Source organism: Metarhizium acridum, assembly GCF_019434415.1.
Source record: "Metarhizium acridum strain ARSEF 324 chromosome Unknown scaffold_1, whole genome shotgun sequence".
Taxonomy (NCBI): domain Eukaryota; kingdom Fungi; phylum Ascomycota; class Sordariomycetes; order Hypocreales; family Clavicipitaceae; genus Metarhizium; species Metarhizium acridum.
Window position 1 is genome coordinate 2,073,920 of NW_027094015.1, and position 13,415 is coordinate 2,087,334.

Genomic DNA, 13,415 nt, shown 5'->3' on the forward strand with positions numbered 1-13,415 from the left:
TTTTTTGCTTGTGCTTCGGATAGTGTGCCTGACGTATCGGGATGCGTTCATGGTGTATTGCGCGGTTAGGTACGGTTCCCTGGCCCGGTCAAAATATAGTGTTACTAGATGTCTTGTATGATCATCTGGCCCCCCTTTTTTTTCTAATTTGTTTTAATTGACATAATAATATAATATATATGTGTGTGAGTGTGTGTCGGCAAAACCCAAGGGCCTTGGATGAGATACTCCCCATGATGTATCTATCCATGATGGGAAGTAAATGGCAAAACATTGAGTGGATTTATTAAGCAACATCACTTCTCTGTTTGATATACACCAACACCAAGAACCTTGCAATGATGACAATCACACCGGCACAAAAAAAAAAAAGCATAAATCATCCGAAACACACCATGTGTCTGTTAGCACGATGCGATTTTAAAGTACATCTGCCTAGATGCCAACCAGTTATGATGGTTCAAAGTAAAAAGAAGAAAAGTCCAACTCCCCAGTTGTTGCAGATATGAGACAAAAACGAAAAGAAAAAAGCAACTGGCACCGACTTGGAATCTCGACAAAAGACCCGTTTCCCAAAACAAAACCAAAAAACTCTAGCTCAGACAGATACGTAGCGACCGTGAGGGAGAAGTCGTCATTGTGGTGGCGTATCTTTTTGTCCTAACCAATGCCGAATTAGTTTGCTCCTCCCTTATTTTCCTTTGCTACTTTGCTCGAGGAGGTTGCCATGTTGCCCCTGCGCCGTGCCGAATTTCCCCCCTCTTCCCATGCAGGTCGTTTTTCCACATGTGTCTCTCCCGGCTGGCTATGTCGTGAACGCCGTAAATATCCGATTCTTGTATTGTCTTTTTGCTCTTGTTACCATGCTCATAATCATCCACCCGTGAAAGAAGGTTGGGAAAAGAAATTGCGCCTCCGACCTGGACTAAAGCCATACATACAGTGTACAGAGCACTAGCTCGTGTGTCGTTACCAACCGAAAGGCCAGCTAGGGGACATGTCCGGTTGGAAATGAGAAACTGTCAAGGCTTTGTCACGCCATTCGGCTTCTCTGGGTCCACGGAGATGCCTAGCTTAGTGGCCATGCAATCCGCTGACACATCCTTGCCCATGTACTTCTTGAGAATCGTGTCGAAATCCCTTTCAGCCACCACAGGACCACTGCCAGAACACTTGGCCTTCTTGGTAAGTTCAGAGCAAAGCCCATCCAGATCGAATTCACCGTTCTGGGCCTTGGGACACTCCTGCAGCTTCTCCCTGTTGCAGGCATTAGTATTGAATGATACAAAATTGTTGCACATTGGTGAGTACGTACCAGAGTTGATTGCAGCTCACATGCTGCTTGTTACCCAAGTCGTCGTCGATGGAATTCTGCTGGGCGTCAATCTCGGCAATGAGGTTCTTCTTTGGAGCATGCTCGTTGGGAGCAGCATTATAAGGCGTGAAAAAGTCGGCATCTAGTCCGTCATTGAAGAAAAAGTCATCAAAAGATGGGTTGGACAAGACGTTCTCCTGTGACTCTCGGTAATCACCGAACAATTGGGGATCAAAGTGGCCGCCGCCGTTCTGCTGGACAAGCCAGTCAAAGCTAGGACTAGCAATGTCAACATTGGCAACCTGAGCGAATGGTTGATCCGCTGTCGTCGCCGCGGGCTGCTCCTCGCCAATGGTTGTTAGTGACTCGAGAGGCTTGAAGCTCATGGGAGACTGTGTGAAAGGCTCGGGAGAAGTCCCACAGGACGAGCTGGGGCCGGCATTGGAGTTGGATGATGCTGAAGGTGAACTAGTAGCGGCAGCAACACCGAAGGGAACGGAATCGACGCTAGCACGTGAGCCAGTACGTGTCGAGTTGGACATGGAAGGCGCAAAGACGCCGGCGAATTTAGCAAAGTCGTCCTGGTTTGGCTGCTGCACACTAGACTGAGGCGATTTGCCTTCGCTGCCAGTGCTGCGGGCTGGGCTGTTCTTTTGGCCGTTCTGCTGGGGACTGATAGGCTGTGATGAAGGCTGCCTAATTGGTGGGCCGGGGAGGGCCCCAAACTTGGGGAACTCGAATTGGAAGCTGACATCGCTCAAGTTGTTGAGAGCAGCATTGCCGAATGGCACTTTGTCTCGGGGGATGGTCTTGTGCTGTGACATGACAGCAACACGCTGCTTATACTGATTCAACTCGGTAGTGATGCGATCCACTTCGGCTCGCAGCTTGCTATTCTCATGATTGGCAGCCTCGGAAGCCTTTTCTAGCTCATCAACCTTGGTCTCAAGGTCCTTGAGATGCTTTTCCTTACGCTCCCTAAAAGCTCGCTGGGCGGCTCTGTTCTGTGCCTTGCGTTTCTTCAACTGGCAGTCAGCAAAGCCGAGGCGCAACACGAAGGTACGACATGACATATGGGAAGAGTACTTACAGAAGTTGGCTCAGAGGTGAGAGGCTTACGGCCAGGCTTCTTGGCAGTCTTCTCCGTGCTTTCCCTTCTCTTAGAATCATTGCCGGGACTGCTGTCATCTTCCTCGTCGTCAGGATGATTTCTCTTCTCATGGCCATCATTCTCCGTCGAATCGGATGAGACAGTTCCGGGGGCATCCACAACCATCTTGGCCTGTTCACCGCCGTGACTGGCAAAAGAAAAGTCGAAGCTAGAGTCGCCGAAGTCGTAGTCGATGTTGTCTAGGTAGGGGCTATCTTGGAAAGCAGAATTGTCCACATTCTGCATCGGAGAGCCCTGGAATGAGCTGGGGGACAAAGACAAGCCTTTGGCTGCCGGCGAGGCGGAAGTCTGCGGTTTGTTGGCGTTGAGCGCAGCGAAAAGCAGGCTCTGTTGATGCGGGGTTAGGAGGAAGTTGGGTGGCAAAGAGCCGCCTGCGTCGCCGCCTGAAGCCATCGCGATTTCGGTATTTTTTTTTTGGCTGTGCAAAAGCGAGAAGCTGTAATGCTAGGGAGTAGGAGCAAAAGGATACAAAGAAGAAAGAAACACAGCAATGCGCAGACAGTTATGCCGTTGTTGATCAAAGTGTGCAGTGTGCGGTGGTGGGTTCGGTCTTAAGTCCGGAAAGCGACACAGTGACGCAAGCCAAAGCTCACGAATATGAGAAGCAACGGCTCGGATAAGTTGAATGAAGCGCCTCTGGTTGTTCAGGGCTATGTTTGCTTTCTTTGCCCACCAGGAGGAGCGCAAAGAGTTCGCGAACGACCCAAGTAGCAGTTGGCGGTTTTCAAAAATAAAGGCCAAGGGCGTACTGGAGGAGTGGCTGGGAGGCGAAACGACTTGCAGCACGTTGCAGGGTCTTTCGACGATGATGGGGGGAACCTGCAAGGCGCGAGGCGGAACAAATGTTGCTGCCTGAGTCACGGACAAGCCTCTTGTTCCAGTCGATTCTTCCTCGACAGTTAGGGGTGGAAGCAAGAATGAAGTTGATGGCAGGTCTGTCCTCTCGGTTCTGACGCCCGGAGCCAACGGGGTAGGGAATGGAATCACTGCGAACCAGGACCAGCAAGCGTGAAAATGAATTTATAAGCCAGTCGAAGCCAGGGCGGGGTTCAGGCTGTTCTAGTTTCAGACGCTCCGTGTGAAGAAGGACAGAAAACCGTGGCCGACGAAGTCCGTGAAGGGCATATGGTGGGTCGCCAACGGGCGTTACCAATTGACCAGTGCATACATCGGGGCAACAGTCAGCATTTTGTCAGGCGGCACTAGAGACTTGGCCTCTTTGCCAAGGAGCATTGAATTGATCTCGGTTCGGTATTCAGACACTTGCGCTCGGCCATGGTCCTCGTGTCGCTCACAACGGCGTACCGTGCGCACACTGTACCCAAAGTGAGAACGTGTGGGCCATCGTTCGACCTTAAAAAGATACCTCAACAGTCACCACGTTCAGAGCACACGAGGAATGCCATCCATTTCACGCTTTTGGCAACTCTTTGGACGACATTCCGTGGCAGCGAGCGTCATCCTTGCGCTTTAGACTCTCTACTCTACAGGAACATCAGAGTCTCGCAGCCGCGACCAGACTGCAAACTTGCAACATGCGCACCAACAGCTCCGCATTCGAAACGCCTGACGCTGGGGCATGTTAGCTTAATTCTCAGGCCGCATATATTTCGGACGGTATTCAGCAGCCGTTATAGGTACCTCTCATTCGGTAGTTGCGCCCCACGAGTCAAGCGTTACAACGGCCAAGTACGTACGGAATACTCCGTGCTCCACTCGCAGTTTGCCCATCATCACGGCTAGCGCGCGCGGCAGCCCTCTTCGTCCGCCAACATGTCGATTGACGGGCGATATCCGCGATGGCCGAGATTGGATATTTCTCATCTTGGGCGAAATGAAAAGAGCAAGATGACACGTAATTTTTTTTACCTGTAGAGTTGACCAACCTAGTTGCATGCATGAGAACGATGAGGCTCGTCGTGGCCTTTTGGCACCGCCAAGCTCCGGGTGCATCGCCCTGCATGGTGTGTGCCCATGTCGTATCACCAAAACCTCGCAGCTTGTATCCTTTGCGTCGGCATTGACTCAGTTGACCTACATGAACTTGTTATCATTTTTGCGTGGAGAAATTCTGATGGCAACTCTGAACACGCATATTAGCTGTGGCACCGACGGCCCGTGTCGAAGAGGCATGAAATTGGTTCCACATCTGTGTCCGGCTCATTTAAATTGGACATGGCATCGTAAAAATCGGACGGCTGTCATAATTGCAATTTTTAGCATCTGCACGAAATACCAATTGCTCCAGACTTAACAAAACCAGGCAGCAGTACCTGCTTTTCTGAACATGGAAATATAGGTCATGCATGTATAATGGACGTTTCGTATCGCTACAAACGCCCCATTGCAAGCAATATCGGGAGAATGCCATCTGGACACCGTGTCTTATTGCACGAACCCAGACATATTCAGCACGGACCTTTGAGGCTCAAAATTTGGATTCTAGAAAAGAGCCAACGATGACATCATTTACTCTCAAGTTTGGAGAGTTTGTCCTGCAGAGAGTGTTGTGGTGCCTGTCGTTCGGGTGTGGTGGGTCGAAACCGATCGATCTGCGATAAACCCGCAGCCAGGGAACAACCTACTTCCGCCTGTCATGTCCTACTCTCCCGGAGGTTTTCTGGGACACGGGTTGGCGAGCTTGTCGACTGAAACATGACAGGAATGAATCTCAGAACAAGCATTTCCTCAGCACCTAAGTGATCGCGCGCTACGTTGCTGGACGCATAGTCGACACGTTCGAAGGCGATTGAACTCTCTCTACCTGGCTCGGGGGTGGAGGCAGTGGTCTATTGACATATTTTATTTCCTACTCTATTCAACGCTACGTTAGGGGTATTGCGGACTCGGCTGTGCCATTCCTTCTCCGTAATACTTGATCCTCCATAACCATGAAACGCCTTTATACGTCATTCTCTCAGCGACTGTAATAAATAATGGCTATGAAGTCTCTTAGTTCTTGGCAGCCTGCTTGTGGACTTCGGCCTTGCCATCGTGGGCATTCTGTTCGAACTTGTCACCGACAGCATCCTTGGCAGCGGTCAAACTATAAATTTGTATGTTAGTCTGGAATTTATATGAAATGTTGGGCACACTGCCAACATACCGAGTGCCAACATTGGCATTGCTGTCCTTGGCAACCTCCTTGTTTGCCTCGTGGCTGGCACCAGACACGGCACCCTGAACGGTCTCAGAGACGTAGTTGGCGGCTTGCTTGACAGACTCCATTGTGATTTTTCTAGGTGGGGTTTTGAAGAGAGAGTTGCGTTCAAATTTTTCTGATGTGAATTTAAATAGTTGGCGAGGTTGTTGGAGAGGACAAAAGTGAAAGCTCTACAGGAACGAAGGGTCCAAGGGTTTATATAGACGGAGGCATCCTCAGGTTGTTCCTGCTTCAACAGCTTTCATCGGGGAAAATACTGAAGGGCTGTGGCGCAAGAATACCCACTTGATGAGTACCACAACGCAACCACTGGTGACATTGACACCAAACAGTTGTCGTCGCCAGCATGATGAACTTGGATTTTACCAGCGTCATTCCGCCTGACCCCGCAGCCACACGGTGGGGCGCCACACCCGATGCGCTATGGCGGTGCAAGGAACCTGATGACGACATTGGCTGATGACAACCTGTCCAGCCAACCAAAGTAGCCGCTTTCAAACGTTACATGCAGATTTAGTGGAGACTGCATCTTCTTTTGCCTAGCTCTGGATATTCATCAGTTTCTGGTAGCATCTCCAACTCCTTGTTTCGGATAAGAAAAGCACTTTCCTGTCACTTAATTCGCCGGCTTGTTACCCATTGCACCGGATATGACGACATAGATCTTTCATCGGATGCATGAAATGATCCGATTCTGTACGGCTCACGAACCCAACGATTTGCAAGGATGACTTGCCAAGGTTCCCTACTTTGGTCATTTGATGATGGGCTTTTCAGATTTCTAGTCGAGTTTCTCGTTTTGCATCAGGAATCGAGACACTTCTTGAAGAACATGGAGTACAGACAGGAAGACCATAATCTGCAGATATAAAGTCGTAGCCGGATCTTCACTTGCGGTCCAATGCTTGATTCTTAGCGAACTTGCCGTAATGAATGTCGGCTGCGGCCTCAATGTGGCAATGAGCACATTTTGGCTTGTGGATTCGCGGCACCACTTCTCCTCATTATCCCAAGCCGTGAGGTTGATCGTGGAACGGGTCTCGGCCCAGTTGAATTATCTACTTGACTCGGTACTGACAAGATGATGTTGGTACCGTGTCAAAGTGTTGTAAGCCGCCTGGTCCGCTTCATCCCCGCTAACTAGTTCGTTTCGCTAGTTCGACCTCGGCCAACAGACACATGGCTGTCGTTGGGCATAGGACCCTTGTCCCCTAGTTTCGGCTATGGCTTCTTAGTCCACTATTTTTTCGATTTCCTACTTATAGTTCGATCCTTGCCATCGAGATTTGGTATGATGGATCATAATCGTCGTCTGTGCCTGGCCGGGGAGGTGCGCTGCCCGCAAACACAAAACGCCTCACATGCTGATTCCCAATATCATGAACGTTACTTTCCGCATCGGTAAGGCGATAACGTCTCCTAATGGACCGTTCGTAACAATAGCTAGCTTGATGCCGCGTCATCCCAGGCTCCAGGTGGCTAACCCTTGTGACCTTGGCTTACGGAGAGTAGCATGGTCCATTGCACTCTCATTGGCGTCAAACAAGTTGAGTAACCCCCCGAGATCTTAAAGAGACGCTTAAGGATACATACCATCTAGTCCTGCAACGCTGTAGATGGCAATGACATAAATTTTCGAGCGTACTGGCATATCGAGACCGACATCTAACCTTCAGCCCTGTTCATACAAGGATTTTTGAAAGGGTACCTGACCCTTGATAATCGGTATCAGAAATTCCATATCGCAAATGTAGTTGCTTTTCAGATGCAATAGCCCACGCCGTTGATTCTCGCGCGAGGGTTAATCGAGGAGAGTCGACTCACGTCATAAATTTTTTGATCGTACTGCAAATTGAAAAAATTGGAATATAGCCCGCAGATGTGCGTCAAACGGTGAAATTCAACCGCCTATTCGATTATCCCCTCGTCGCACGGAGTAGTAATGTCGATGAGTTCAATGACTTGTTAATGAAATTTCAGGAATCTTGACATCACGTGATATGTACTGAAACAGCAGCCCCACATTCCAAGGCCCCGCCTGGGATCCATGTGAAGCTCATCATCATTGGGAGCCGCTTGCGGTGAACACCTATCCATCCAAAGCAGCACCCGTCACCAGACATTCGTGTATAAGCTACATGAGCAAGAGCTGTGAACTTGCATAATACTTTGCGAGACTCGCCACTTTCGGGGACGCGATGGATCTCGCCTACGACCACATTCAGGAGAACGCATACCCACAAGACAGAAAGGAGTCAAATGAAACGCCTAAGCCGGAGCAGCAGGAGTCATCATTAAACAATGATTTTCAAGATGCGTATAAGGCTATCTCGTCAAGCACCTGGGGTATAAAGATTGGTGGGTTCTTTGGAAATGTTATGAAACAGGTAACCCTCTTTGAACAGCGACTTCTCAGCGTGCCAGTATGTTAACCATTTGTGCAGGGCGAGACTGTGTATGCGCAGGCCCAGAAAGAGCTCGCCGAAGTGGGAGAAGACGCCACCAAGGGCTTGAACGATCTTCGTGAATCAATACTGAATCGAACCCGATCGCTATCGGTGAACACTGCCACTGCCATGTCAACAGACGGTACCAAGGAAGGCGACGACACACAATCAACGCCAACTAAAACGAGAGCTACCGCTTCCGATGACGCTGGTGAACAATCTGAGACGGTTTTGTCACGAATACGCTCTGAAGCGGCTAAGCGTCTCAAAGACCTACAACAAGCTGAAGATGCCGCTGATGAAGCATTGCTGCGATTTGGCGGCAGCGTTCGCGATTTTCTGAGGGATGCGATTAATGTTGCTCCACCTGACGAGTCATCTCAAGACAGTGCAGTTCTTTTTGAAAGCAAAGATGCACAAGGCAAACGGGTTATTCACACCTCTCGATTTGATGCTCAGATGCATGTTATCCATACATCTGTTGATGGCTTTGCCAAGGACCCTACCAGTGACGAATATGAGAAGTGGACAGCGGAATTCGATGTTGAGAAGAAGACCGATGATATTAGCAGCGATCTTGCCAAGTACCCTGAGTTGAGGACCACAATGGAGAAGCTTGTGCCGGATCAGGTTTCCTACGCCGACTTTTGGAAGCGATACTACTTCTTGAGACACGGCATTGAGACTGCAGAGTCGAGACGACGGGATCTGCTTAAAGGTACTTGTTGCCATTCTTTTTATCTATCTTAAGACAATTCTATATACTGACCTCTGTTTTCTTATAGCCGCCTCCGCTGAGGATGAGGTTGGTTGGGATGACGATTCTGACGAGGAAGTTGGTGAAGCAGAGAAGAAGTTGCCTGGCCAGAAGTCTAGCTCTGGAGCGTCATCCACGACTATTCAACGCCCAGATGGTCCTACAAAGACTACCGAGTCCCGGAAGTCCAATGACGAGAAGTCACAAGCCGACAGCGAAGCCAGCTATGATGTTGTTGGAGAAGCCTCTGGGAAGACAAGCCAAGCTCCAAACAGTCCCAAGGACTCTAGACAGGGAGATGATAGTGACGATGACTGGGAATAATGTTCTGTCGTTAGACGGTCGCAGCGTTTGATCTTTCGGTCGCTTGAGCTTGGCGTTTTTGATTCTTTTGTGATTCCCAATTATGCAAAATTGACTTTGTCGCACAAATCTGTATATATGCGCTGGGTATCATAGATGGAGATATAGTCAGAACACGGACCCTCCTGCACGAATATCTGCCCTTTGCGCGACCTCTTACTTCTTCTTGTGCGTAACTTTTGTGAAACCGTCCTCGTCAACTTCAGGAGCTGGCTTTTCCTTGGGTGCCGAAGGTGGCGCAGGGGCGTCATCCATGTCGATGTCACTTGCATCATCATCATCGTCATCGTCTGATTCCCAGTCGGTATCTTGGTCGACATCTTCAGCCTTCTTGAACAGTTGATCTACCTTCTTGCCCTTGAGGTTCTGAAACCGCTGGCTCAACTTGTTCACTTCGTCGAACTGGCCAATAGCGCATTCGGCTCTCGCTCGGACGATATTGCCGGCGACCTCTGTGCCCGAATCATCATCAACGTTAACCTCGAACTCATCTATCATGACCTGCAGCAATACAGTCTCAACGTCCTCCATGTCGGGTTCTTCGATGGGCTTGGTCTGGGGCGCATCGCTAAATTCGGAGAACAGGTCGACGATAGCGCCGGCAAACCAGTCACGCTTATCTGCTGAATCGGGGCCACCCCAGCCGTTTTGAACAGCGAGCGTAAGCGCCGGCCAAAGATGGAGGGAGTAGGCAACGGCTTGTTCGAAGTTTGACTGGCGCACAGCTACATGTACTCGAGTTAGAATGAATCTGAGCAGTTAATGGAGAAGAGTTTTCGGCCAACCTGCGGAGGGAAGCTGCCCGGTATCCGTAGACGAGGCCATGGCTACCTCTGGGATTTTTTCTATTTTCTTTTATTTCTTTTTGAGTTGGCGGGGTGTTGGAGGGGCAGACGGGCACCGTGATGACCATCAGCATAAAAATTTTGGTGGTACTTTGCGCTGGTCGCTGCTCTCCTGTTGGCGGTAGCTTGGGCCACAATGGGGTACAGGGGCCAATGGGGGACTCCCATGGCCGCAGAGTGACTGGTTTGCTGGGCCCATTGAATTTGATCGCGGGTGCGATTATTTATTTTATGTACAAAGTACAGAGGACCCCGTGCATGCATGACATCATGGCGCCCGTTCTTCCGGCTCTGCCTCTTTTCAGAGGTCCTAGCCTTTTGTATACATACATAACGACTTGGCTTCCAGGTTCTAATCCTGTGACCATCATGATTGCTATCGCCGATGGCCTGCAGCTACGATGAACAGACTGAACACGACCTCGGTCTCGTTGGCCGTCACTCCGACAGTGGTTTCCACGCTGTTTTCTCATGTACGCAAATGGCATCAAGCCGTGTGACGTTATTTTCATCCAACCAGACGTTTCAATTGCATCGGAGACTAATACTCCAGATTCGACACTCTGTAGTATCTTAACCGGAAGCCACTGAAGCAAAGACCAACGGCGCATTTATCATACGATGAGGGTCTTCATCTGATCCGATCGTTCCTGGAGTTTGCATCACATCACACTGTAGAAGAGCTGCAAGCCTTTACCTCCCAATGGGTTCCTAATCCCCAATGGATAAGGGTGGACGTGGTTAAAATATCAGATGAATTTCTATCCCGATCAGCGGAATTGATTCAAGCCCAACTGGGACCAGACGGCATCGCCCAGGTCGGCGGTAGACAATGGTGGCAATGGAGGAAGCCGAAGTCGACTTTTGAGGCGGAATGGATTGAGATGCGCTCCCAATACAATGCAAGAAAGGCAATCGATGATCCTGGGAGGCGAGTGATGCTATTTGTTCATGGAGGCGCGTACTACTTCGGAAGCGTCGATGAGCACCGATACCAGTTGCAGCGCCATGCACGTAAATTGAAAGCCAGAGTCTTGGCTCCGAGGTATCGCCTTGCACCACAGTTTCCGTTTCCCTGTGGACTACAAGATTGTTTAGCAGCATACTTGTATTTAATTTCAGTTCAAGAGCCGAGCACCATACTGGTAGCGGGCGATTCTGCCGGTGGCGGGATGGTACTGTCGATGCTTTGCGTCTTGCGAGACCGGGGTATTCCTCTTCCTGCTGGCGGTATTCTCATCAGTCCTTGGGTTGATCTCACTCACTCATTTCCAAGTGCTGCTGCTGATGCCCCTTTTGATTACATTCCGCAGTCTGGTTTCCATCACAAACCCTCTCGAGCTTGGCCTCCTCCAGATGATGACGACATTGCCATGTTGCAAGGGGAAGCAATTAAGCGAGCGAACAAAACGGTAGTCAACAACAATACAAGAGTATCTTCTGCTAGGATGAATGGTTCCAAACCTACCAATAGCGAATCCACGAATACAGACAGCACGATTGATTCAGTGGCAAGTGCGACCCGGCCAACCAAGTATTTGACTGTTAGTATAGATGGCAAATCAGTAACTATCAAAGACCAAATTCAGGTGAGCCAATGTGGGAAATGACCAACAGAGACACGGTGCTAACAAAACACAAGATGTACACAACAAATGCCCTCTTGAACCATCCTCTTGTCAGCCCTATCATGCAAACGACTCTAGGTGGACTGCCCCCGTTGTTAATCATGGTTGGAGGTGGCGAGATTCTCCGCGACGAACAAGTCTATCTGGCCCACAAATGTGCTAATCCTAGGAAATATACACGACCAGTTGAAACCCTTTCAGAAGAGGAACTTGAACTATTGCGAAAGTACAAGCCCACAGACGTTCAGCTGCAGGTATGGGACGACTTATGCCACGCTGCTCCCATACTCAGTTTCACGAGGCCCGCCAAATATATGTATAGGTCTATTGCTCAATTTGGTGCTTGGGCTTTGGCTAGGGCTCAGAAAAGAGGCATCGAAATTCTGGATGATGATGATATCTCAGTCATTTCCAAGTCAGGTTCTGAAACAGATGTTGCACAGAATGTTCAGCGCGGGAGAGAGGAAGAGCGGCAAACTGAACGGCGAGAGCCTGGAAAAGTTGGCAAAGCTGGCGACCCTCTGCCGCACTTCATAAACCACATGGTTCGACAACGAGTCACGCGCCACGGTGTCAATCTTCCATTGCCTGCGGAGTCAGAACTTCCTGGCTGTTGTATGAATGCCTCTGTTATCGGTGTAGCCAAGGAAGGGACCGTGAAACGTTGGCAAGAGACCAGAAAAAAATGGGACAGCCGTTATGCATCGTCGAAAATCAAAGTGCACAAGAAGATCATCAAGGATATGGTGACAGGATTCCAAGACTTCGGAGCAGGCGAGAACCCCCCACCCACAGCCCTCGCCGGCAGACGGTTAATCGAATCAGACATTGTCGAGAAGAAGAAAACGAGGAGCATGGGCCTAGCGCTTTGGTCTTTTTGGGGATCCAAGCATGACGAGCTCACCGTTGAGCGCGAAAAGGAAGCCGATAGGACACCCGAGTCACAGGACGTGACTGGTGACGAGGGGCGAGGGGCAAGGCCTTACCAAAACATTGAATCCCAACAACCCGAACCTTCAAAGCCGGATATTGCAAGCAGAAGTAGGTCTCGTCGCAGAACTGTCATCGATGAGCATCAAACAGAGGAGACTGGCGTGGACGAGAATACACCTGTGGCACAGTTAATTGAGCAGCGCAAGGAACAAGAAGCTACTCATCCTGGACTTCTGAGTCCCAACTACGTCCCTGAAACTGGAGTGGCAGGGAAGCGTCCATATATAGACGGTATTGCACTGCCATTTAGCCTTAAGAAGGATGCTGAAACAGCAAGCATGGTAACGTTGACTTCAGTGACACCCGCAGGAGAGGGCTCTCGTCCTATGAGTCCACAGGAATCTTGCATGAACTTATCTGGTCTTCCAGGGTCGGAGGACGAGGCGAGAGCCGAGCAGATGCTAGCAGCCAGAACCACTGGACCGGCCATTGAGAGCTCTGAATCGTTTCAAATTCCTCAGATCAAGGAGCCAGACCAAACTAAGGAAGCAAATGCTTCCAAGTAACATATACGGAGGATATGCGACTGGGGCAGGCTCCAGAGCATCATATTTAGCAACAGATATCCCATGAAACCATAGCGCACTCGTTTGTATTTATTGTTCGCTTTGTATTTGAATTGAAGAAAAAAAGGTGAATGAAAATACAGAGGAAGCTAATCCTGTCCATTTTGTTCAGAGACGTCGATTGTTGTTACATGGCCGTCATGCATAGTGTTACAAAGTTGGGGTAT

The 13,415-nt window shown here is 49.7% G+C and overlaps 5 protein-coding genes across 5 annotated transcripts; 2 read left to right on the top strand and 3 right to left on the bottom strand.

The window, feature by feature from the left end:
* Nucleotides 1-129: 129 nt before the first annotated feature.
* Nucleotides 130-3,227, bottom strand: YAP1 (DNA-binding transcription factor yap1). The gene is made up of 2 exons (XM_066116227.1): nt 1,316-3,227; nt 130-1,257 (listed from the first exon to the last, which is right to left on the bottom strand). The coding sequence occupies exons 1-2, from the start codon at nt 2,386-2,388 to the stop codon at nt 1,023-1,025; spliced, it is 1,308 nt and encodes a 435-aa protein (XP_065978109.1). The 5' UTR covers nt 2,389-3,227; the 3' UTR covers nt 130-1,022.
* A 1,918-nt stretch (nt 3,228-5,145) lies between these two features.
* GRG1_1 (Glucose-repressible protein) lies at nt 5,146-5,983 on the bottom strand. The gene is made up of 2 exons (XM_007811673.2): nt 5,593-5,983; nt 5,146-5,532 (listed from the first exon to the last, which is right to left on the bottom strand). Exons 1-2 carry the CDS (start codon nt 5,712-5,714, stop codon nt 5,439-5,441), a joined length of 216 nt encoding a protein of 71 aa, XP_007809864.1. The 5' UTR covers nt 5,715-5,983; the 3' UTR covers nt 5,146-5,438.
* A 1,693-nt stretch (nt 5,984-7,676) lies between these two features.
* On the top strand, nt 7,677-10,315 carry J3458_000596 (uncharacterized protein). The gene is made up of 3 exons (XM_007811672.2): nt 7,677-8,036; nt 8,094-8,814; nt 8,882-10,315. Exons 1-3 carry the CDS (start codon nt 7,848-7,850, stop codon nt 9,175-9,177), a joined length of 1,206 nt encoding a protein of 401 aa, XP_007809863.2. The 5' UTR covers nt 7,677-7,847; the 3' UTR covers nt 9,178-10,315.
* TSR2 (rRNA accumulation- protein) lies at nt 9,373-10,041 on the bottom strand (the record flags this gene model as incomplete). The annotated part of the gene is made up of 2 exons (XM_007811671.2): nt 9,373-9,941; nt 10,002-10,041. 2 exons carry the CDS (start codon nt 10,039-10,041, stop codon nt 9,373-9,375), a joined length of 609 nt encoding a protein of 202 aa, XP_007809862.2.
* A 25-nt stretch (nt 10,316-10,340) lies between the features above and the next one.
* On the top strand, nt 10,341-13,271 carry J3458_000598 (uncharacterized protein). The gene is made up of 3 exons (XM_007811670.2): nt 10,341-10,534; nt 10,631-11,650; nt 11,704-13,271. The coding sequence occupies exons 1-3, from the start codon at nt 10,463-10,465 to the stop codon at nt 13,186-13,188; spliced, it is 2,577 nt and encodes an 858-aa protein (XP_007809861.2). The 5' UTR covers nt 10,341-10,462; the 3' UTR covers nt 13,189-13,271.
* Nucleotides 13,272-13,415: the final 144 nt, after the last annotated feature.

What these genes read in the sequence shown, in the direction of transcription:
- YAP1 (XM_066116227.1), bottom strand. Translation starts at nt 2,388, where the DNA reads ATGTCATGTCGTACCTTCGTGTTGCGCCTCGGCTTTGCTGACTGCCAG. An exon ending in GTGAGCTGCAATCAACTCTG is followed by an intron (nt 1,258 to 1,315) that starts GTACGTACTCAC and finishes TGCCTGCAACAG; the next exon opens with GGAGAAGCTGCAGGAGTGTC.
- GRG1_1 (XM_007811673.2), bottom strand. Translation starts at nt 5,714, where the DNA reads ATGGAGTCTGTCAAGCAAGCCGCCAACTACGTCTCTGAGACCGTTCAG. An exon ending in AATGCCAATGTTGGCACTCG is followed by an intron (nt 5,533 to 5,592) that starts GTATGTTGGCAG and finishes ACAAATTTATAG; the next exon opens with TTTGACCGCTGCCAAGGATG.
- J3458_000598 (XM_007811670.2), top strand. Translation starts at nt 10,463, where the DNA reads ATGAACAGACTGAACACGACCTCGGTCTCGTTGGCCGTCACTCCGACA. An exon ending in TTTCCACGCTGTTTTCTCAT is followed by an intron (nt 10,535 to 10,630) that starts GTACGCAAATGG and finishes GACACTCTGTAG; the next exon opens with TATCTTAACCGGAAGCCACT. An exon ending in CTATCAAAGACCAAATTCAG is followed by an intron (nt 11,651 to 11,703) that starts GTGAGCCAATGT and finishes ACAAAACACAAG; the next exon opens with ATGTACACAACAAATGCCCT.
- J3458_000596 (XM_007811672.2), top strand. Translation starts at nt 7,848, where the DNA reads ATGGATCTCGCCTACGACCACATTCAGGAGAACGCATACCCACAAGAC. An exon ending in TTGGAAATGTTATGAAACAG is followed by an intron (nt 8,037 to 8,093) that starts GTAACCCTCTTT and finishes CCATTTGTGCAG; the next exon opens with GGCGAGACTGTGTATGCGCA. An exon ending in ACGACGGGATCTGCTTAAAG is followed by an intron (nt 8,815 to 8,881) that starts GTACTTGTTGCC and finishes GTTTTCTTATAG; the next exon opens with CCGCCTCCGCTGAGGATGAG.